Source organism: Mastigoproctus giganteus, chromosome 7 (genome assembly GCF_048544385.1).
Source record: "Mastigoproctus giganteus isolate SK-2022 chromosome 7, ASM4854438v1, whole genome shotgun sequence".
In the NCBI taxonomy this organism is placed as follows: domain Eukaryota; kingdom Metazoa; phylum Arthropoda; class Arachnida; order Uropygi; family Thelyphonidae; genus Mastigoproctus; species Mastigoproctus giganteus.
The window spans coordinates 11,616,251-11,641,001 of NC_143581.1; the positions used below are offsets into that span (position 1 = coordinate 11,616,251).

At 38.0% G+C, this 24,751-nt stretch overlaps 1 protein-coding gene across 1 annotated transcript in view; it reads left to right on the forward strand.

Moving 5' to 3' along the window:
• Positions 1 to 24,751, forward strand: part of LOC150082517 (uncharacterized) — a 65,521-nt gene that overhangs the window by 35,856 nt on the left and 4,914 nt on the right. The window contains exon 3 of the mRNA XM_090377818.1: positions 8,342 to 8,517. Coding sequence (XP_090233944.1) covers positions 8,342 to 8,517 — 176 coding nt within the window. The remainder of the gene's footprint in view (positions 1 to 8,341; positions 8,518 to 24,751) is intronic.

The following is a 24,751-nucleotide window of genomic DNA, read 5'->3' on the forward strand; positions in this document are numbered from 1 at the left end:
ATAAATGTTATCTCATATTCTGTGCATAAACATTTGATCCTGATAGGGATAGGTAATGTTTAAAAATTCTGTGTTTAAAACATAATTTTGAAAGAGCAACTCTGCCAGCTTACTTAACTGAATCTTATCTGATTGTATAAAATAAACTGTGATATAAGGCCATGGCCTTGTAGTTTGGTGCACTATGGCCATAGTTGCAGATGTGCTTAATAAATCCCCAAACAAACAAACCTTGTAGTTCATTTTACACAGTAAGAACTTTGTTAAAGTTTGTTGCATTTTAGCATCCTGAAATTTGTTAATGTCTAATTTGATGCAAAAACATTTAATATGATATAAATAAACAAACAAACTTTATTATTTGAATATATAAGCAAACAGCACTACTCTTAATAACAGTCATTGGATGTAGTTTACCGTTCTCTCTCTCACACACACACAGCAAAGTCAGGGACATAATTAGATTTGTCACTTCTCTCTTTCTGAGTTTCATTGAAAGTCTTTGGGTTAAAGCATGCTGTGTTTGGGGGCCCTAGGTATGGTTATTATTTCTCCACATGGAATGGTAGGGGGAAAAAAAGTAAAATTTCCTTCCTGTTTTCTTGTCAGTATAATATTATATGTTATTTTTAGAATGTAATGATGTATGGCAAAAAAATAGTAGTAGTAGAGGCATGCGTTGCAAGACAGCAAGCTTATGTAGCATCAGCCAAAAAAAAAAAATCAAAATCCATTTCACTCATCCATTCCCTCTAAAAGTTTGTCCAGTTCCTCCTTGGATTTATTTAAGTTATCAACTTCCACAATGACAGATGGAAGTTTGTTCCAGCAATCACCTACCTGCTGGCTAACGGCAAATTTCTTCCCATCTATTCTGCAACTGTCTTTCCTCAATTTGAATGTATGTCCCCTCAGGTTCGTAATTGGAGCAAGAGGAAGAATTCCATCAGTATTGAGCCTGCTCAACCCATTCAAGGCATTATACACCTCAATCAGATCACTTCGCAGGTGCCTAGTCATCAGTTGCTGCAATTTGCAGAACTTAGCCTTTCTTGGTAAGAGCAACCCTTCGTTCTACTCACCAATCTTGTTGCCCTTTTCTGTACTCGTTCCAGCAGCTCTACACCCTTCCTAAAATGAGGCCTCCAGACATGTACACAGTGCTCAAGTCATGGCCTGACCATTACCCTATACAAAGGGATAATCACCTCCATTTCCCTACTAGCAAAATTCCTGTATATCATTGACAATATCCCATGACCAGCTCTGGCTGCCTGTCTGCACTGCTGAGTAAACTTCATATCTGACTGCACAATTACTCCCAGTTCTTTTTCATTTTCTGCCACCCTAAGTTTAGTACCACATAGTTGGTATGTTTCTCTGGGGTTACTTCCTACCCATATGCAGTACTTTGCATTTGTCAATGTTAAACTTCAGTTGCCACTTCTCAGCCCATCTGCCCAACTTTTCTAGATCCTGTTACAATAGCACTATGACATTACAATGCCATTGCAATAGCACACTGCCATTAACAATCCTGCCAAACTTTGTATCATCTGCATATTTAGACATTAAGCCTGATATACCTTCATTAATATCATTGATAAATATACAAAACAACAGTGAGCCCAACTTCGAACCTTTGAGGACTCCACTAATAACATTAATCCACAAAGAGCAGTGTCTGTTGATTACCACTCTTTGTCTTCTTCTACTCAACCATCCTTTTATCCATTGTAGCAACTTGCCCATAATACCATACTGCTCCAGTTTGTACAGTAGTCTTCTTTGCCCAACAGTATCGAAAGCTTTCCTGAAATCCAAGTATATGATATCAAAATTATTTTTTCATCCAGTTCCTTTGTCACCAAATCATAATATCCAATAAAATTTGTGAGACAAACTTTCTGTTAACAAACCCATGCTGTGTCTGAATTATTATTGCAGTCTTGTCTACATGATTCTGCAATGGTCTTTAACCAGTGACTCCATTATTTTACCTGGAACAGAAGTTAAACTAACAGGTCTGTAAATACTTGTCACCCTTTGATCCCACTTTGTGAATTGGGGATACATTTGCACATCTCCAGTCTGTGGGGACTTCCCCTGAGTCCTCGAATGCTCTCATAATAGCTAAGAGTTTGCTTACTTCCTTTGCTGCATATTTTAATATAACTGGATAGATTCCATCCACCACCCCAGGTGCCCTTCTTATGTCTAACTTCAACAATTTCTCCTCCACCTTGCTCTCAGTTATTACAAAATCATTAAGTACCCTGTTAGAGTTTGATAAATTTCTGGCATTTTGCTTCCTTAATAAGTCCATGTGTGAATGTAGATGCAAAATATTCATTAAGATTATCAGCTATCTGAGCAAGATCATCAACAGTCGAACCAAGGATATCAAGTGGACCAATCTGATTCATCCCCTTCCTTTTAGACTTTATATAACTAAAGAAGTCCTTGCTGTTTTTCTTAGCATCCTTTGCCAATGATTTCTTGTAATCTGCCTTTGCTTGCCTAACCTCCTTTGGGACTTGATTACAGACTAGCTTATATCTATCAGTCACCTGGCAATTTATATGCATCCTATGCATTTTTCTTCTCTTCCACGAGTCTCATTAGTTCGTATGATATCCATTTAGGCCTAAACCCTGAACAGTATATCTTAATTGGTACGAAAAGCCTAGTAGCTTCCATTAATTCCTTGAATGCTTCCCATTTATAATTTGCTGTTGTTAACATCATCAGTTGGTCCCACTGTATAGAATTTAAAAACTGTCTGAGATCACTATAGTCAACTTTACGGAACACAAAAACACTTCCCTTTACCCCTAATGTTAGTTATATCTTTAAGTAAACCCCACATCAGTACACCGTGATAACTGCCACCTAGTGGTTCCTTTATTTGCAAATTTTTTTTTTTTTGGCTGATGCTGCATAAGCTCATACACTTGCTTTCTTGCATCACATGCCACTATTATTACTACACAAAGACATCCTCCTTGGCTAGTTCATGTGCTGTTCCAGAAAGATCCGCAGACATTTGTGGATCTTTCAGTAGCAGGTTTGTTGCGATTTCCCTGAGTCACAGCACTTCTGTTACTTTGTGCCCATTGCTTTGCTGCTCTAGTCTGGGGCATGATATCCAATTGAATACTATTGATTGATTAACAATGAAAATTAATAAATTTAATTAATTAATTATTAATACTACACTATCTAATAGATTCCTAAATGCAGTGATGCCTATTACGCTATCTAGTTTTACGTTAGAGCTACTTATTTACCACAATTAAATATTTGAATTACCTCCCACTATAATCTCCCACTCTATATTATAACAATGGCGACAAGATTCGAACGAAACAACGGTTTTACATATATTAAGTAGCAGCCTACAAAATCTCTATCTAAATTGTTAACTTGTTATTTTTAAAATTAAAAATAACGATCCCAACTGGACTATAAAGCTACTTATAAAGTACGATATAATATGATAATTAAGTAAATAAAATGGCAAAAAAACATGATTTCTTGGAGCTTGAGATTCTTGGAGCATGATTTCTTGGAGCTCGAACTCAAAACTGGTTTTATATTTATTCAAAGTAATTGCCAACTGATTGAATGCATGTATTACACCATTCTGTAAGTTTCTGAAAAGAGTCAGTGAAGGTGTCCAAAGAGATCTTATTCAGTTTTGCAGTTACATTTTTCTTTATGTCCTCAACAACCTGAAATTCCTTTCTTTCAAGGACAATTTTATTTTGGGAAAGAGGAAGAAGTCCACTGGTGCTAAATTGGGGGAGTAGGGTGGATGGATGATCTCTTCAATGCCATGTTTAATCAGAAATGTCTTCAAAACAAGTACAGAATGGGCAGGGACGTTGTCATGCGACAAGAACCAACTGCCTTTCTCTCGAAGTTGCCGCCTCACCCAGGAAATGCACTTCAGTAGTCTATGAAGCACTTGTATTGCCTCTCTCCCCTTCAGATACAAATTCCTTTTGAATCACACCCTGTTTTTCAAAAAACACAATCAGCATTATTTTAATCCTGGACTCCTGTAAATTAAACTTTTCAGGCCATGGTTATGATTTTGAAGTATGGTGCATGCTCTGGTGCTTTGTCTCTGGGTCCTATCAAATACCCAAGGCTCATCACCAGTGACAATACAGTTGAGGAAATTAGGGTTGTCTTGACAAGTTTAGATGAAGTTTTTGCATGATGACACTCTTTGTTGTTTCTGCTCTCCGTGAAGCTGTGTGGCACAAATTTTGCACATACCTTCCTTTTCACTAAATCTTCATGCAGAATTTGACAAAATGTTTCCTCATTCATATCCAACTCACCAGCCATCATTCTGCAAGTCAAAAGACAATCTCTTTCCACAATTTCCTAATTTTGCAACTCTGTTCTTATTTTGAGAGTTTGACAGACACCGCACCCTCTTCTTGGGTCATCACGAACATCCTCATATCTGTCTTTGAACCAGTTATATCATTCAGACACTCTGGTGCAACTTAATGCTTCATCACCATAAACATTTTTTTAACATTTCATATGTTTTTGCTGCAGATATTTCCAGTTTAAAACATAATTTGAAATTCGTTTGTTGCTCCATTGCAAAACTGTGACATGGAACGTTAACACTAATGAAACTGGTCGTTACATCCAATCTGTCATCTTACTGGATCTTTGTATCACCATCTGGGAGGAAGTTTGAACTACAACATACCATTTTTTATTTATTTATTATTATATTTTTATTTTTAAACTCATCAAACATGACAACAACAGTCCAGGAACTTTATTGACACATCTTGTATGACAGATGTGGCTCTGTGACACTTGAACTGTGGCTCCCAGGAAATTAAGGGTCCTGAGCTGGATATCATCATTCTTCTCTTTCTTGGTGATTCCCTTCTACTTCTGACTCTTGTTTTCTCTCTGGGGTAATTCAGAATTATTATTATTTTTTTTTTTTTTCTTTTGGCTGGTGCATCATAAGCCTCAGGCTTCCTTGCACCATATGGCTAACAACAATAATAATAACGGAAAATTCATGTCTCAGAAATACCTTGAAATACTCAAAAAATACTAAAAATACTTAATACCTTGATTAACAGGAAATTATATTAAAAAAAATACCTTGTGGGTAGCAACCAAATATTTTATAATTTTAATACCAGTTATTAATTTTTAAGAAATTGATGTACTTTGTAACTTTTATTCATACAAAAATAAATAGGCAGCTGGGTCTATTCATATACCATTTCGCTATTGGGAAAGACACAGGTTTTGCCTCTGAAACATCAGTTAACCTACATTTTAAACAGATCTTAAGATATGAAATTAATCATAATAATTCAACTCCAGTTTCTGTTTTTTTTGCTGTATTTTTTCCATAATTTTACAGCAGGTTATATGAAAAATTTTTTTTTTACTTTATTCATTAATGAACATATTATGTAGTTAAAATGAAGAAATTAACCAATTTTGATCTGAAATGAAAAGTTTTTCTGCCTACTTGAATTTTATTTATTTAAACTGACCTACACACTTTGAAAGCTTGCAGCCTCTCTAATCTTTGAAAATTATCTTGTGCAGCTGTTGAGGGTTACTAAGTTTGTCCATGTCTGGCATCTGGTATATAACTTATAAAACTATCTGGTATTTGTATTATTTACTATGTTTTAAACCAGCTTTGCAAGCTTTTCCACTATAAAGATTATGAGACTGACCGATCATAAATTTTTAAAATAAATGTGTCTCTATTTAAATAAAATGTGTTAGTTGTAGAATTATTATATTTTATTATAAAAAACAACTCCCTTTTAAAACTTGGACTTTGCTAAGGGCGTAAACAAGAAATTAGAATCTATACAAATATTTATCACGGAGTCTTCTTAGTAATTTTGCTAATGAACAACATTTTAACAAATTAATTTTTAGTTAGACAGTAATCTTAAAAATATTTATTTTGTATGAAAAACTTTCACAATTGCTTACCTGAATGCATATTGCTTCTTTTACAGTCACTGAAGATAGTCACTGAGCCCTGAATGTAGCCAGTTAAGTTGAGGTATCCATCTAAGACCACTATTTACCACTCGTCCATCCTTTTCTGTAATTCAAGGTTACAGAAAATGTTAAATTTGGTTATATCGTTAGTAGTAGGAGCAAGAATTAGTATTTGGTTATACAGGGTGATTCACTACCAGTGCGACAAACTTGCAGGAGGTGTAGGGGGCACAAAGACGAATCGGAATCACATAGCATTGCAGGGTCCGAAATGCCTTTGTCATGCAGTAGAGGACGTTAAACGGGAGGTCGCGTGAACAGCGATCCCGCTTGAAGTCAGCATTTGCGAACCGTTTCTGTTGAAGAAACCAAGTAGCAAAAGTCCTCCGGAGTGGATAATCCGCAGGCTCCAATGATTGGACGCGTTGCAGATGGTATGAACTCATTTGGTTTGTTGACAGTATCCTCCATACAGTGGATTAGGAAATACCCAATCGTTGGCCTATCGCTCGAGTACTTGTACTCGGATTGCCTTCTGCAAGACGTAGGACATTCTCCTCATTGTCTGGCATCCTCGTCGTTCGCTCTCGATTCATGGTACCTCTCGTGAAACAACCAGCCTCAAGTAACCTTCTGTGCACCCGCGCGAAAATCGTGCGATGAGGAGCACGCCTGTGCGGGAAACGTTCCTGGTACAAGTGCAGAGCGGCGCGCCTGTTACAGTCCGCAGCTCCATACGCGAGGTGCATGTCGGCCAGTTCAACGTTTGAATACCCGTCCATCCTACTGCCTCGGGAACTGGTTCGCAAATGCTGACTTCCAGCGGGATCGCTATCATGTGACCTCCCGTTCAACGTCCTCTACTGCATGACGAAGGCATTTCAGACCCTGCAATGCTATGTAATTCCGATTTGTTTTTGTGCCCCCTACACCTGCAAGTTTGTCGCACTGGTAGTGAATCACCCTGTATTGTTAGCTGTAAAAGTAAGATCAAGCCTGCCCAATAAAACTGCGCTGCAACTTGGGAAAACAGAGGGTTTATTATTAATATTATTATGGAATAGGAGCAGCCAAGCTTAGTTAACAGTGAGAGCTGCAATCCTTTGAAGTTCATTCATGACTTTTATTAAATAAAATTCTCATACACAGTAAAACTTTATTTTTCAGATCAAGAAATTTCAAAACCACAATTAACACATTAGCTGCGTGTTGACACATACATGCACAAAGGTATTTTTAATCCAATTGAATGAAAATCCACCTGACTTTAAGAACCATTTTCTTCTGGTTTAGTATTAGTAGTGGAAAATGTTGCAAAGAAAGGGTTTTTTTTTTTTTTTTTTTTATCTAATACAGCATCAGCCAAAAAAATTTAAAGCAACTTCTCACATTACCTGTCCATCTATTCCAATAGTTTATCTAGTTCTTCCTTGAACTAGATAAACTATCCACTTCCACAACAAGTGGCAGAAGTTTTTCTAACAATCAACCATCCACTGGCTGAATAGATGTGCAAAAATAAAACTTACACATATCTATCCTTCATGATTTGATCAAAGAAAAACTGGATGTTAAGCAGCTTTCGGCAGTGGCTGACTAATTCCCTGCCTTCCCAATCCAGATTGACCCAATCTTGTAATTTTTGAATTCAGTTCACATAGGCTGTTCAATTCATTAAACACTCGCTGCCAGTGTAACTAGCATCAAATGTGTTAATAGCTTCATCTTAATCATATTTATCATGATTAGTAATAAATAAAGTAGCGTATTATGAAAATACTATCTTAGAATTCATCATAAAATGACAGAAAAAATACTAAATTTAAAAAAAAAGGAATCGAATCTTTGTATTCATTTTCTTTTGCAGTCATCATTAAGGGCTGTTTAAAAAGTAATAAATATTTTGTGGATGAAACTGACTTTTCAGTAGTGAAATACTACATGAATAAGGACCCAATAATTTTTTTTTGGAAATTTTCGGTATTTTCCTAGGGTGAGGCATTGCTATCTGTATATCCTTCTATGCATAAAAGTTTGTTCCTGTATGAATAAAACTTGCGTGCAGTTTTCAAAATCGTTAAATATTTAGAATTTAGAACTAAGTTATAGAACTAGATCTGTCTTATTAACAATAAAAAAAAAAAAAAAAAAAAAATGTGAAAGCTCTTAAATTAAAACGATGTGACACATCTTATATGATTTCTTCAACCAGTTGACATAATCTGCCAAATTACTTCAGCTTCACAATAAAATTGATTATTGTGTTATGTTATCTTATTTTAAATGCTTGAAACCATTGTTGTTTGTTTCTTTTTAGTGTCTGGTGTACACCTCATCATTATTGCCATAGCAATTGTATTAACACTGGGTTTGATCACGTGTGTTATAAGTCACTATAAGATGGGAGCGCGATCTTGGAGTGAGCGGCGGAGCAGGCCTCTCCCTCAACCCTCCAGTTTGCACCCAACACGTGGTTCTCCGAATGCAGCGTCAGTAAGTAAGATTGTTAGAAATAGAACTGTATCTGTTATTCATAAAAACAGCGTTTTTTTTTCTCTACAATTTAATTGAAATGTTTCTATTTATTAATAGCTTACTATAATTTATATCCTATGCATTTTAGAGCAAAAACTTCAAGCTATGGAAAATTATGTAAGCTGTATAATTTACATTTTGGAGTAAAGATAAATTTTATATATATATATATATATATATATATATATATATATATTATTTTTTATTTTTTATTTTTGAAAAGTTAAAGGTTTAATATTTTCATTGAGAATATTTCAATAAATATTCAATAAATTTGATGTAAATTCTTAATAACATAATATAAGAACTGATAAAACAATATACACTACGTTGGATACATATAAACTTTACTGCACACAATTTTTGGATCATAATATGGAATACCATCATCAGAATGACTGAATGGAGTGTTTGATTTGCTGTAAGAGGAGGCGCCTCCGTAGCCAGGTGGGAAGGAGCAGCAGTGCGTAGCACACGCTTCTTGATTAGACCGGGGTTCGAGCCCGTCACCACCAAATACGGAGGATGCGGAAAGGTCAGGGAATTACCACCGTATATCCCGGCGCAATATGGCCTTAGTTGCTAATGCTCCAAAAAACAACAACGTGCTGTAAGAGGTTCTATAAATGAGTTCACTGATCCTTCAATGACTGTAACCAAAATTAATAGGAAAAACATAAGGTGAAATAGCTTGAATTTTCCTAGCAACTTCAGTCATACACACTTATTTAATTTTTTCAGGTTGTCTTCTGAAAATCAATATTTTATTTTGAATCTTGGAACTTTCTTGGAAGCAAGCTGAGTCCTTGCTGTTACATCATTTTCTCTAATTCAAAGTTGGATTATGACCTAGGCAACTTGTGGTTGTGCTCGGGACTTGTAAAATTTAAATATGCTGGTGCTTGTAAGCTAAGGAGCTTACACAAATACATTTTTAAATTCAAATAAAATTACAACCATATATGGGCATAATTTGCCTCTTTTTTTTAATGTAATACAATCTTTCATATCTATTTATGTATTATTTGATTCAATTTCATCAACTTCTGGATCTGAATTCTAGAAAAATCTTGGCTTTTGTATGCTAAAATTGGACAACAATAGCCAACAAGCACAATTTCTTCCTGTGATTTCAAAATCTAATTTTTTTTTTTTTTTTTTTTTTATGAAAACCCCAAACACGAAAGGTATCAAAACCTATAGTACTTAGTACCGTGCATGGGTTGAAGGAGAAGTATGGGGGAGGGGGAGATGCCAGAAACTTTGCTCTAGAGACTAAAATGGGTTTCACCACTTCAAGCCTCCAATAAGCAAAGTGGTGGTATTTTACCAGTTGATGAAAGTCATCTACCACCTACAAATTTTCATTCTGCCATCCATTGTAATCATGTCTACAATTAGAAACACAGATAGGAAAAAGAAGCAGTTACTCAAAGATTTATAATGTACTTTGAAACATTATTTGAAATGTTTTGAAAAGAGATGGTTGAGTGGGAGAAGACAGAGAGTAGTAATCAATGGACACTGCTCTTTGTGGACGAATGTTATTAGTGGAGTCCCTCAGTATTCAGTGTTGGGTCCATTGTTGTTTTCAGTATTTATAAATGATATTGATGATGGTATATCAGGCTTAATGTCCAAGTTTGCAGACAATACAAAGGTTGGCAGGGTTGTTAAGGATACTAATGACAGTACGCTGCTGCAACAGGATCTAGAAAAGTTGAGCAGATGGGCTGAGAGTGCAAATGAAGTTTAACAGTGACAAATGTAAAGTACAGTCCATTCCGGTTATTTGGGACACATCGGGACTAGTGGCCCGATTAAGTGGCTGCCTCAATTATCCGAAGTTTCACGTAAATAGTTAAAAATACAATGTATCCCCCCTTTACAATTGGTTCACTGTACAATCAAATCACGTTATGACGAACTCAACATAGTAAAGTACCGTTCACTATACGATGTGCAGTAAGCGCCGGTCATTGTGATCACGTTTGTGAATTGAATTTTAATTCTATTAAACAGCAATTCTAATTAGCAAAAATAGGAGAAATATTATCCACAGGCTATAAAAGCAAAGATATATTAAGCACAAATTTACCCTTTATTACGTTGCCAATTAAAAAAATTAAATGATACGTGATAATTGGAATAATTAATATGTACTGTAATATGTACATACGAACTAGTTGACATTTCTGTTCACTGACATTTGTGAGTGGGGGTTAAAATTTAAAACAGTAAAAAGATGAGCAATCAATAACAAAGAACATGGCACACACAAATTGCAAGTAACACGATACGCGCAAGTGAGAACGGAGTAACGAGTTACAAAGCTTTAAAATTAGGAATGAAGAGAAGAGCTGAAAATTAATTTTTTTATGTGATTGAAGATTTCATGGAAGTGTAAACACATTTCACCATAATAATCCACAGAATTCCAGTTGTCGGTATTATCGCAAATTCAATAAGATCAAGTTTACTGTCTGTTTATGATAGATTTCACTAACAGAGAAGCCCAATAAACAGGTGACTGCTAATTGTTTTTATTGTTTTATGGTTGTGACCTCCAGAATTTCGACCGAACCACATGGTACCATCGGAGACAATCGTAGGGTAATCTCCAGTGCTGCAGTTTCCTGCCCCGATTAAACGGCATGCTGTCCCAATTAAGTGAAGTAAACCCTGGCTATTTTCTCGATTGGTTTCTGTTTTTTAAGATTTGCCCCAAATAAACTGCTGCCCCGATTAACCGGTGGCCCAAATAACCGGAATCCACTGTACTACATACGGGAAACAGTAACCCCAGAGTAATGTATCAACTCTGTGGTACTACACTGACAGTGGTAGAGAATGAAAAGGACCTGGGAGTAATTATGCAGGCAGATATGAAGTTTTCTGAGCAGTGCAGATGGTCTGCAAGAGTAGCTCGTGGTGTCTTGTCAATGATATACAGGAATTTTTCTAGCAGGGATAAGGCGGTGATTATCCTCTTGTATAAGGTAATGGTCAGGTCACACCTTGAGTACTGTATACAGGTCTGGAAGGACATAGAGCTGTTGGAACGAGTACAGAGAAGGGCAACAAGATTAGTGAATGGAACAAAGGGTTGCTCTTATGAAGAAAGGCTTAGGTTTTGCAAATTACATTGTCTGGAGACTTAGTCACCTGCAAGGTGTGATCTGATTTGAGGTGTATAAAGCCTTAAATGGCTTGAGCATGCTCAATGCTGATGGAATTCTTCCGATTGCTCAGAATTATCATTTGATAGGGCATAAATTCAAATTGGGGAAAGACAGATGTAGGATAGACGTGCGGAAGTTTGCCTTTAGCCAGCGGGTGGTTGGTTGGTGGAACAGACTTCCATCCTTTGTTGTGGAAGTTGATAGCCTCACTGAATTTAAGGCTGAGCTGGACAGGTACTTGGAATGGAGGGATGAAATGGGAATGTGTTTTTTTTTTTTTTTTTTTTTTTTTTATTGGCTGATGCTGCATAAGCTTGCTTTCTTTCATCATATGCCTCTACTAATGCTAACAATGATCAGCATTGAGAAAAGAGTCTCTTTGGTTGTCTGCCATGGAGTCTCATACTTCTGAGTGTGCAGTACATTGTCATTTGGGAAATTGTTCTTGCATTCCTTATTCTCTTTCTTGGTGGTTCCCTTCTAATTTTGACTCTCTCTCTCTCTCTCTCTCTCAGGGTAACTTGGGAATTTTTTTTTGGCTGGTGCAGCATTGGAGGCTTGAAGTGGTGGAACCCATGTTTAGTCTCTAGAGCTAAGTTCCGGCCAACCCTTCCCTATCTCTTCCATCATGCAGTATGATTGAGGATTTTTGAGGTTATGATGAATGTCTTGGCGAGATCCAATATTCCTTACATTTCGAGGGTACAGCTCTAAAACGGTGTTCACAGGCCGGCCGCTAGATAGTACACCGGACCAAACCTTTTGGTAACTCTCTAGGAGGCTTCCGGATCAGCTAGTGTATAATCTTGCTACCTCTACTCTGCCAGATAGTGACTGGAGGGAGTCCGAGTAGTGTGTATGCGGGGAGCATTGTTGAGGCCACGTTATGTCAAGGATCTGGGTATATTCTTACCACATGTATGCCATATCCAAAAATTTCATTACTTCATACAGCATGTCCCACCCACTTTTTCTTACTATTGAATACACCATGAATTGTCAAAATAATAGAGCAAGCTTATCTGCGAAAAGATCTAAACCTCCCAAGGACTTCCTAATTCATTTCACAAATATACGTGGTCTCAATTCCAATCTCAACGATGTTCATTTCCACTTGCAGTCTTCCAAACCCCATGTACTTTTTCTGACTGAATCTCAGTCATCAGTTGATTCAACTACTGCTCATCTCAGATGTCCAAATTATTTGCTGTATGATTCCTTTCGCCTCAAAGGTGGTACTTGTGCATATGTCCGTTCTGATATTTCCTGTCAGAGACTTGGCAATTTGGAATCTCCTCTCTTTGATCTTCTCTGGCTTAAAATCTCTCTACCTCATTGTGTAAAATTCATCTGTTGTCTCTACCGTTCTCCCAACTCCACTAATCACTTGGAGCTCTTTGACTTCCTCTCTTTGCAACTTGACTTTCTCCAGTCCAGCTTTCCTAACAGTGAGGTAATTTTCCTTGGTGATTTTAACGTTCACAACTCCAGCTGGCTTCCGTTTTCTAGTCACACCGACCCAGCAGGTCGAGATGCTGAGGCTTTTGCAATTATTAATGACCTAGCACAGATTGTTCATTTACCTACAAGAATACCGGACAATCCTAATCATACAGCCAATACGCTTGATCTTTTTCTCACAAACAACCCTTCTAAGTACAAGGTTGAAGTGAGAGGTCCTTTAGGCACTTCAGATCACAACTTGGTGATTGTCTCTTCTCCAATGGAACCTTTATCTCATGGCTATTCCCAACCTCGTATTGTTTGGCATTACAAGAATGCAAAATGGGATGACCTGCGAGACTTCTTTTCTTCTTTTCCTTGGTCTGATTACTGTTTCAAAACTTCTGATGTCAACATTTGCTCAGATCGTGTCAGTGAAATTATTCTTGCAGGAATGGAATCCTTTATTGCAAACCCAACTTTAAAATCTCGTCCTTTATCTAAACCTTGGTTTTCCAATAAATGTGCTAAGGCTGTCCAAGAGAAGAATGTTGCATATCGTAATTGGCTTGTTTCTAATTCTTCAGTTTCATTTTCTGCCTACACCAAAGCTCGCAACAATTGTAAAGCAGTTATTAATCAGTCCAAACTAGAGTTTGAACAGGCTAAGAGTAGAAAACTTGCTTCTTGCCCTAATGGTAGCCGAGCATTCTGGTCTCTTGCCAAAAAACCTATTGGCCGCAACTTTTGCCCATCTCTGCTCCCACCTCTGTCCAAACCAGATGGTTCTATTGTCACTTCAGCCAAGGATAAAGCTGACCTGCTAGCATCCCATTTTTCTTCCAGCTCATGTATTAATGATCTTGGTAAAACACCTCCCACCATTCCTAACACGCTCCATTCAATGCCTCCTGTGGTCTTCCGTCAAAAGGATATCAGAAGGATTTTGATGAATCTTGATGCTAAGAAAGCTCCAGGTCCTGATGGTATTTCTCCACTTGTTCTCAAAACCTGTGCTCCTGAACTTATTCCTATTCTTTGCCGCCTTTTTTCACTTTCTTATTCCAAAGGTGTTTTTTCTTCTGCTTGGAAATTTGCTCATATCCAGCCAGTTCCTAAAAAGGGTGACAAATCCCTCCCATCCAATTATCGTCCCATTGCAATTACTTCTACTCTTTCTAAAGTAATGGAGAAATCAATTAACCGCCAACTCTTAAACTACCTAGAAACCTTCCGTCTGATCAACGATTGCCAGTATGGATTCCGTCAGTGTCGATCCACTGGTGATATTCTGGCTTATGTTACCCATTTATGGACTAATTCAATGGAAAGGTTCGGTGAAACACAAGTAGTTGCCCTTGACATCTCAAAGGCTTTTGATCGTGTTTGGCATAAAGATCTTCTAAACAAGCTTCCATCTTATGGTTTGCCAACTGTTTTTAGTAATTGGTTATCCAGTTTTCTCTCTGATCGCTCACTGAGGGTGATGGTAGATGGCTCTCTGTCTTCTAACTTCTCCACTAATGCCGGAGTCCCCCAAGGTTCAGTTCTTTCCCCCACTCTTTTCCTCTTGAATATCAATGACCTTCTTCCATTGACTGGAAATCCTATCCATAGTTTTGCCGATGATAGCACATTGCATTCAACTTTCCATTTTGAGAAACCTTGTCCAGCTCAATCAGCTTCAAGTTCTCGAAAATCTGCTGCGAATTCCTTAAATGCCGATCTTCAGGTAATTCTCCAGTGGGGCAAAGACAACTTAGTTGATTTCAACCCTTCTAAAACTCAAGTCTTGTCTTATATCTTGCAAAAAGGATTCTTCTGCTCCTATGCTTATCTTTAGTGACACTTCGATTTCTAGGCAAAATGATATATCTCTTTTGGGGATTACCCTGACTTCTAATCTCCCTTGGCACAAGCACATTACAAATATTGCTTCCTCTGCATCTAAAAAACTTGGTTTTCTCTTTCACTCTTGGCGTTACTTTTCTTCCAAACAGCTGCTCACTCTGTATAAATCACAAATCCGCCCTGCCATGGAATATTGTTCCCACATCTGGGGTGGTGCCCCCAAAACCTCTCTCAGGCTTCTTGATTCCATTCAGAAGAGGGCAGTTAGGTTAATTAATGATTCATCTCTAACAGAGTCTCTCCACTCGCTTTCTCATAGACGCACTGTTTCTGCTGCATGCCTCTTCTACAGATACTTCCATGGGCACTGTTCTTCTGAATTGGCTTCTATAATTCCCGCTCTCTCTTTCAAAACAGTCCGAACACGTGCCGCCACCAGCCAACATCCATTTACTGTCCAACTTCAAACCCACAGAACCAACTTTTCATCTTCCTCATTTATTCATTCAACTGCCGTTTTCTGGAACAACCTTCCTTCATACGTATTTCCTGAAAATTACAATCTACAGAAGTTCAAGTCCAATATCAACAAATATCGTCTTTCGTCTTCTCAACCTCCAACCCAAGCACGGTACTAAGTACTATAGGTTCTAATACCTCTCGTGTTTGGGGTTCTCATAAAAAAAAAAAAAATAAAAAAAAAATAAGCCTTGGGCTTCCTTGCACCATATAGCTAATAATAATAATAATTATATTGTGTTCTATTGTGATTGTTGTCAATTGTTGCACAGTGACCTGCTGTTTGAGCCCACATGCTACACCCTTTGCTTAACATGAACATCCGCCTTGCGCAATCCTTTACGGTTTTGTTGGCGAGAGGTGGTTTGACCCATTTGACACCACTCTTTGTACACCTTAACCACACTAGGCCACGAGCACCCGACAAGGCTTGCTTCTTCCAGTATGGAAGCACCCAGCACTGAGTTCTCACAGTCATGCCCTTTTGAAACTCCATGATATCTTTACTACATCCTATAACTGCCTTTATCACTTTGACTTGCACAACCAGATGTAAATTACCACTGCTCTAGCATAGGAAGCTGTTTGTCTTTTTATCCTGTGTACTATGCAGCATAGTTCATTACAGATGGGCTGGTCACAATTCAGTGATCACTGAGTGTATATACACAGTATAAAAAGCCGAAAATTCAAAATGGACTAAGGAACCATTGAGGTAGCAATTGTTATGTGAGATATAAAGGGTGTTTCAACTTGTGTGCTTTCAGGATCAGTTCAAGTCCCGAAAACAGTGAAAAAAGTTTATGTAAACATATGGCTGAAATCAGTGCCGGATTAAGGTACAAGTTAGCAGGGCACCATTCTTTAAGGGGTGCCAAAAACAGAAGAACAATGAGGCACAGAAATACTTTTGTCCGGCTCTGGCTGAAATCATTTTGTTTCCAAATTGTAGCCTTCTTTGTGTTGCTGAAATTGTCCAGTAAAAAATGCCTGTATTGGTTTCTGGGTAGGAAGATCACAGCAAAGAAACGTTGCAAGAAAGAAATCAGTTTCCATGATATGTTTATGTAAATTGTTTTCATCATTTTCAAGTCCTGAATTAATCTCGATAGTTCAGCTCACATGTTATGAAACACCCTGACTCTAAGGTGATATTTGTTTTCAGATGAAGGCAAGAGTCTTAATTATCACAAGGAAAATTACTGATAATCATTTGTGCTCATAATGAAACCACCGCAGGATGTCTGTGTCAGGAGGATGCTATTTACATTCTGGGATACGAGATACTACACACACAATGGGTTACATATACCGAACATGTAGGATTGTCCTAAAATTATATATATATAGATTTATTTAATATGTATTTACTCATTAAGAATATTAACATCATATTAAGAATATAGTTGTACAACTGTTAATAAATGCATAAAGCTACCAGTCCATATTTTTACCATTTACTAACATTATTTTCTTAAAGGAGGAACTTTGAGTTTATGGTATTTGCAGCACACTTATTCTCTCATAATTCAATTTTATTTACTGTTGTTGACAGTAAGCTAAACATATTAAGTTATTCAGTAGACCAGATACAGTTATGTTGTGTTTACATCAGTATACATGATCCTAAATTAATTTCTTACATGTATGTACAAGAGCTGTCTCAAAAGCTGTGTTGAAATGGTGGTTAGAAGGAAAAAGATAAGAGATTGAACTGATTAGATACAACTAGATTTTAATATATAGATTGTGCTTCTTGATGATCTTTAATTGTTTGCCACAATAGCAACTGTGATCTTTGTGAAAGATAAAGTGAAACTACGTTATCCCAAAATTCTGGTATTGTTGGTAATAGTTGATCTGTAATCAATTCTGCAAAGAATTGTTACTCCTCTAGGCACAAGGATCTAAGTGACCATTGCACATGCAGTTTTAAAAATCAGCAAGAAATAATTCAAAATTTTTCAGTGTTTTGATGTGCCACCTTTGTTATTCAATCTATTATGAATGCAAATGTAAGAAATCTATTTTTTATATTAAATAAATATATATTTTTAATTATTTTTTGAAATTATAACCCCCTTCTGCCACATTTTAGACCCGTTGGCAAGTAAAAGGGAAATTGAAAAACATGCAAGCTTCAACAACTGGATAGAGTCAGTCAGTAACACAGAAGCTTCAGAGAGTGTAACAGTTGAAGCCACTTCACACAGTTCGACCATTGGACAACAGCCAGACATTTCAATATCACAGAGGTAGAGCCAAGTATTTGGAGGTGCTGCCATCTATCGCGAAGCCGGCGCATGTTTTAATAACTGGTTGCAAGAGCCAGCATGCTTTGATTATTGTTTATTAATTATATATAAGTGTTGAGTGCCACTCAACACTTATATATGTGCATATAATTAAGCTTAACTTCATCCTGAATTTTTTCTTGCTTCATGATACCTATCCGATTTCTGGAATTTTAAATGAGAAATTAAAGAAAGCTGTTGGGAGTTGTGTTGGACTGTTGTGTGGACTGAGTACATTAGTATTAGCATTAGCCATATAGTGGCTAATGCTAATACATTAGCCATATAGCTTTTGCTGCAATGGCAAAAAAAAAAAAAAAAAAAGAAGTAGATAAGACAATTCAAATTATACACCTCTGTTCTCTCATAGGTAACTGTCCAGCTGACCATATGAATTTCTTCAAACTGTCGGCCTCAACTACCTGCAAAGGCAGCTTATTTCAGTAACCAACAACTCACTGGCTAAAAGAAAACTTTCTACAATCTACTTCTAAAACCTCTTCCCCTGTAATTTGAATTTATGGCCCCTAGTTCTGGAATTCTTTATAGCAGTGGAAATTCTGATTTCATTCATTTTACTAAGACAAGCATGACATCACTGAAATCGTGCTAGATACCGATGATCCCATGCGCTTGGTTGGGGTTAAAAATTTTCTTTCTCAGCAAGTTTATTTTTCTCATTTGTAATTCTTTCAATGAACAGTAAAGTAATTACTGTTTTTATTTATCTTTATTTATTTATTAGTATGGATATAGATAGTGCATTTGAGCATTATCTGCATCAAGCAGAAAACGGAGGAAATCAGGTGCCAACTCGGCGTTGTTATGGGCCTATATGAGAGCTTGAAGGACAGGGTGAATGCCCTCAAAGGATTTAAATTAAGGGCCCATCAAGCTCTCAGCTGCTCACATCAATGCCAGAACTTGCACTCGAACATCACGCAACACAGTGGCAACCCCCCAAAGGCAGAATATACTGGTCCCAAAGGAACTAATTGTTGTCGTTGACTCTATTGTCACCGACAACGGTTAGTTCCTTTGGGGCCAGCAAAAAGGATAGGTGAAACAGGACCAGGATATATCTGCAAGAGGCAAAGGTTGATAATATTGTAGAGCAGATATCATCTTTTAAAGGCACAAAAGGTGGTATTGTTGTACACGTTGACAGTAATGATATTAAGAGTTGGAGACCGGCAGATTTACTTAACAAGTACAGGTCAATGTTGAAAAAAAGCCGTGAGTTAGGGTTGAATTTGAAAGTGTCTGCAATTCTGCCCAGACATGATAGGGGGGAATATATCATGAGAGCCTTGTCAATCAATTCGGCCCTTGAGAGATTGTGCAAGGCTCAAGGGGTAGAATTTGAAAGTGTCTGCAATTCTGCCCAGACATGATAGGGGGGAATATATCATGTGAGCCTTGTCAATCAATTCGGCCCTTGAGAGATTGTGCAAGGCTCAAGGGGTAGAATTTTTCTCAGCCTGGTCTGTGCTTGTTAACAGGAGAGACTGCTTCTACAGGGATGGGATACACTTAAATAGAAGGGGTGCAAGAATATTTGCTGATGCTATCGAGGCAGAGTTAGTGGGTCAGAAAACTGCTAGATTTGGGGGGGGGGATACACGGACTAATAGGTTAACAGTAGCTACTGGCAGAGGTGAAAGTGATTCTTGCACTGCTTCTATTCAAATGAGCAACAGTCTGGAAAACAAGGTGCAGGGGATTCCAGAGACTGCTGGGAGTCATTGCGGAACAAGTAAATAGATGGGCTGTGTTAGAATAGCTAAGAATAGCAACAGGTGCATGTATACTTGTGGTACCAATGCTAGGAGTTTGGTGAACAAAAATTTGATGAATTTGAGATGCTGGTCAAAACTTCAAAGGCAATATTGTTGGGATAACAGAGACGTGGTATCGCACAGATATAAGGAATGCAGAACTGGAATTTGGAGAGTACAATTTGCACAGAAAGGATAGACAGGATAGGAAGGGAGGAGAGGTTAAGAAACATAAAATCCAAGGAAGTACAGCCAGTCGACATGGCTGGACAGTGCAATGTCGAGTCAGTTTGGTGTGACATAAGCACTGCGAAAGCAAAATTGAAAGTAGGAGTGTATTATAGGCCTAATAACAGTGATGAGTATAATAAACAACTGTACAGAGAAATAGAGTGGGCCAGTAAATCAGAGTGTCTTATAATTTGGGATTTTAATTTCCCAGATCTGCACACCTCCATAGCCAGGTGGGAAGGAGCAGCAGTGCATAGCACACGCTTCTTGATTAGACCGGGGTTTGAGCCCATCACCACCAAATATGGAGGATGCGGAAAGGTCAGGGAATGACCACCGCATATTCCCGGAGCAATATAGCCTTAGTTGCTAATGCTCCTAAAAAAAAAAACCAATAATTTCCCAGATATTGACTGGAATTTGTGGGTTGGTCACTCGCACACTAGCAAGACTTTTGTGGATTTATTGGATGATTGTTTTTTTACAGCAGCATGTTCGGGAGGCAACTAGAGGGAGTAATACTCTTGATCTGATTATCAGTAGTGATTCTTCATGCATTAAGAATCTGCAGATAAAGGAACAACTAGGTGGCAGTGATCACAGTGTGCTGAAGTGGAATTTACTCAAAGAGGTAACTAACATCAGGGGTAAAGGCAACAGTTTTTGCTTGTAAACGTGACTACGGTGTCTGAGACAGTATTTAAATTCTATATGGTGGGACCAACTGATGATGTTACCAACAGCAAATTCAATATGGAAAGCATTCAAAGAATTAATCTTGGAAGCTACTAGGCTTTTCATACCAACTAAGAAATATTGTTCAAGTTTTAGGCCTAAATGGATGTCAGATTAACTAATTAGACATGTAGCAGAGAAGAAAATGCATGGGATACATATAAATTAACATGTGACACATTAGCCTGTAATAGATTTAAGCTGGTCCGTAATCAAGTCACAAAGAAGGTTAGGCAGATTATGAGAATCTTTGCAAAGGATGCAAAGAAAAACAGCAAAGAGTTTTTACTTATGTAAAGACTTCTGTAAATTCTAGAAGGAAGGGGTTGAATCAGATTGGTCCACTTGATATCAGTTGTTCAACTGCTGATGATCCTGCTCAGGTGGCTAACAAACTAAATGAGTATTTTGCATCTTCATTCACACATGAGGAATTATTCAGGGAGGGCAATGCCAGAGGTGTATTAAACTCTGACAGTAAGCTAGATAATCTTGTAATAACAGAGTAAAGTGGAGGAGAAATTGTTGAAGATAAACATAAGAAAGGTGCCTGGTCTATCAGTTATATTAAAGGAGGCAGCAAATAAAGTAAGCAAACCCTTAGCTATAATTACGAGAGCTTCCTTGGACTCGGGGGAGATACCCATGGACTGGAGATGTGCAAATGTGACCCCAATCCACAAAGGAGGATCAAAGGGAGACACAAGTAATTACACACCTGTTAGTTTAACTTCTGTTCCAGGGAAATTAATGGAGGCACTGGTTAAAGAAGTATTGCAGGATCATGTAGACAAGACTTCAGTTATAGCTTGGACACAGCATGGGTTTGTTAAGGGGAAGTCTTGTCTGACCAATTTGATTGGATACTATGATGTGGTCACAATGGAACTGGATGCAAAGAATAATTTTAATATCATATATTTGGATCTTAAGGCTTTTGATACTGTTGCACATGGAAGACTGCTGCACAAATTGGAGCAGTGTGGCATTGGAGGCAAATTGCTACTATGGATAAAGAGATGGTTGAGTGAGAGAAGACAGAGAGTGGTAATCAATGGACACTGCTCTTCGTGGACTAATTTTATTAGTGGAGTCCCCCAGGGTTCAGTGTTGGATCCATTGTTGTTTTCTGTATTTATTGATGATGGTATATCAGGCTTAATGTCCAAGTTTGCAGATGATACGAAGGTCAGCAGGGTTGTTAACAACACTTATGACAGTATGCTGCTGCACCAGGATCTAGAAAAGTTGAGCAGGTGGGCTGAGAAGTGGCAACTGAAGTTTAACATTGACAAATGTAAAGTACAGCAGTAACCTCAGAGTAACATTTCAACTGTGTGGTACTACACTGACAGTAGTAGATATTGAAAGGACCTGGGGGTAATTGTGCAGGCAGATATGAAGTTTTCTGGCAGTGCAGACGATCTGCAAGAGTAGTAGCTCATGGTGTCTTGTCAATGATATACAGGAATTTTTCTAGCAGGGATAAGGAGGTGATTATCCCCTTGTATAAGGTAATGGTCAGGCCACACCTTGAGTACTGTATACAGGTCTGGAAGCCTCATTTTAGGAAGGACATAGAGCTGTTGGAACAAGTACAAAGAAGGGCAACAAGATTAGTGAATGGAACAAAGGGTTGATCTTATGAAGAAAGGCTTCAGTTTTGCAAATTACCGTGTCTGGAGACTAGGCACCTGCAAGGTGATCTGATTGAGGTGTATAAAGCCTTGAATGGTTTGAGCATGCTCAGTGCTAATGGGATTCTTCCTCTTGCTCAGTATAATTGCCTGGGAGGACATAAACTCAAATTGAGGAAAGGCAGTTGTAGGATAGATGTGCAGAAGTTTGCCTTTAGCCAGCAGGTGATTGATTGCTGGAACAAACCTCCGTCTGTCTTAAATAGATTGAAGGCAGAACTAAACAAACATTTGGAGCAAGTGGATGGGTGGGGGGGGGGAGAGAGAGTGAGTGAGTGTTATTTAGTTAGTTATTTGGTTTTTAGGAGCATTAGCAACCAAGGCCATATTGCTCTGGGATATGCGGTGGTCATTTCCTGACCTTTCCGTATTTGGTGGTGACGGGCCCAAACCCGGTCTAATCAAGAAGCGTGTGCTACGCACTGCTGCTCCTGGCTACGGAGGCACCGTGTGTGTGTGTTTGGCTGATGCTATATAAGCTTGCTTTCTTGCATCATGTGCCTTTGCTAATGCTAATTATCTATATCCATATAATAAATCTTGTTTTAATTATTTAGAAATGGGGGTTATATTTTATGCATTATCTGCTCCATAGCCTTACATTTATGATTTAAAACAAACAAAAAATCAACATTTTATTATATTATTAATATCATTATTTAACTTTTTTCTCCTTTATGGGACTTTTTCCACCATGTGGCAAGTCCTGCTACCAGGGGGGTGGCTAGTTGTGTCCAGTTACTATTATTATTATTACTGTTGGTCAGGGAACTCTCTTATTAACCTACAGATTTCAGGATCACAACTTTCTGGAGTTCCATGTGTTCTCTGAGAGGCAATTGCTGCTAGGTACTTGTGGAGTCCCTTTAGCACCATGCCGGTGGTTGCCATGGTGATTAGGATGATCATTATTACTTCTTCCATATGCTATATTTCTTTGACTTCCTGATCTTTTTCTCATTGGTTTTCTGCAAGTCTGGTGTTGGGCAGCACTATGTTGATCAGGTAGGTAGGTTCCTTGTCAATGAAGATTGTCTGGTCTGTTGTGCAGATCACCTTGTCCATTATTAAGACTTGGTCCCAGTATAATTTGTGAGTAGGGGTCTCTAGTATGGTTAAGGTTCTTACTTGTAATTATTATTATTTAAAAAAAAAAAAAAAAAAACCCGTTCTCCTTTTTATGGGATTTTTCTGCCGCATGATGGATTGAGTGCATGGGGTGGTTGAGTCTGATTATTATTATTGTTACTATTGTTACAGAAACTCTCTTACTATCCTACAAGTGCTCAGGATCGTGGCTTTCTATAGTTCCATATAAGTGTTCTCTGGGACGTCTATTGTTGCTAGGTTCTTATGGAGGCTCTTTGGCACCATTTCGTCGGTTGTCACGATGATCAGGATGGTTATTACTTGTTTCATATGCCACATATCTTTGACTTCCTGTCTTAGGTCTGAGTACTTCTTGGTCTCTTCCTCATATGTTTTCTGAAAGTTGCTAGTGTTGGGCACTGCTATCAATCAGATAGGTAGCCATTTCATTCTTTTCAATGAGGGTTATGTCTGGTCTATTGTGAGGGATCATCTTGTCCGTTATGATGGCACGATCCCAGTATAGTCTATGAGTAGAAGTCTCTAGTGTGGCTTGAGTCTTGTACTTATAATATAGTAAACTTTCTTTGATCAGATTAGCTGGTATTTTTGAGCTAGCTTCTGATGTATTATCCTGGCCATCTGGTCGGATCTGTGAGTGTACACTGTCTGGGTGATCACACTGCATCCTGCGCTGATGTACTGGATTTTTTCTGGGGCTAGGTGGCATCATTGACATGTGTCATCTGTTACTCTGGGGCCTCTGGTGATGTAGTTCCTTCTGTTGATTACCTGCTCTTGGATGTTGAAAGTCATCTTATCTACTTAGTCTTGATGAAGGTCATTGTAGTGTCTGCCATGTAGTGTCTTCTTTGCCTCTCTTTCTTTCTTTGTTTCTTCTGTGTGAGTGTAGTCCCCTTGTTTAGGTTGTATTGTGGCATTTGTCTATCTTTTTTATGGGTTGGTAGATTGGTCCTGCATTTTCCTGGAAGTAATCCCACAGATTCTTAATCACCTTCTTTTCTTGTTCAGTGAGGTCAGTCAATTCTCTTCCTCCTTCTTTATGGGCTGTGGTTGGTCTCTCAATAACTGACTTTGGGTGGTGTTGGTGCCTCTTGGTCATCATTATCCTGGTCAATCTCATAATCAGCTCCAGCTCACTGTTGGTCCAATCTATGATTCCAAGGAGTACGTTAGTACTGGGTCTACATAAGTGTTTATGGCTGTGACCATGTTCCTGCCATTCTGCTTTAATTTTAGTGGGTTTTCTAGTCTCTTAAGTATTTCTCAGTGAGAAGGGGTTTGATCTCCTTGTGTTCTAACTGGTGGGCCTGCATCATCATTCCCTGATATTTGTATGTCTCTCTCCCTCT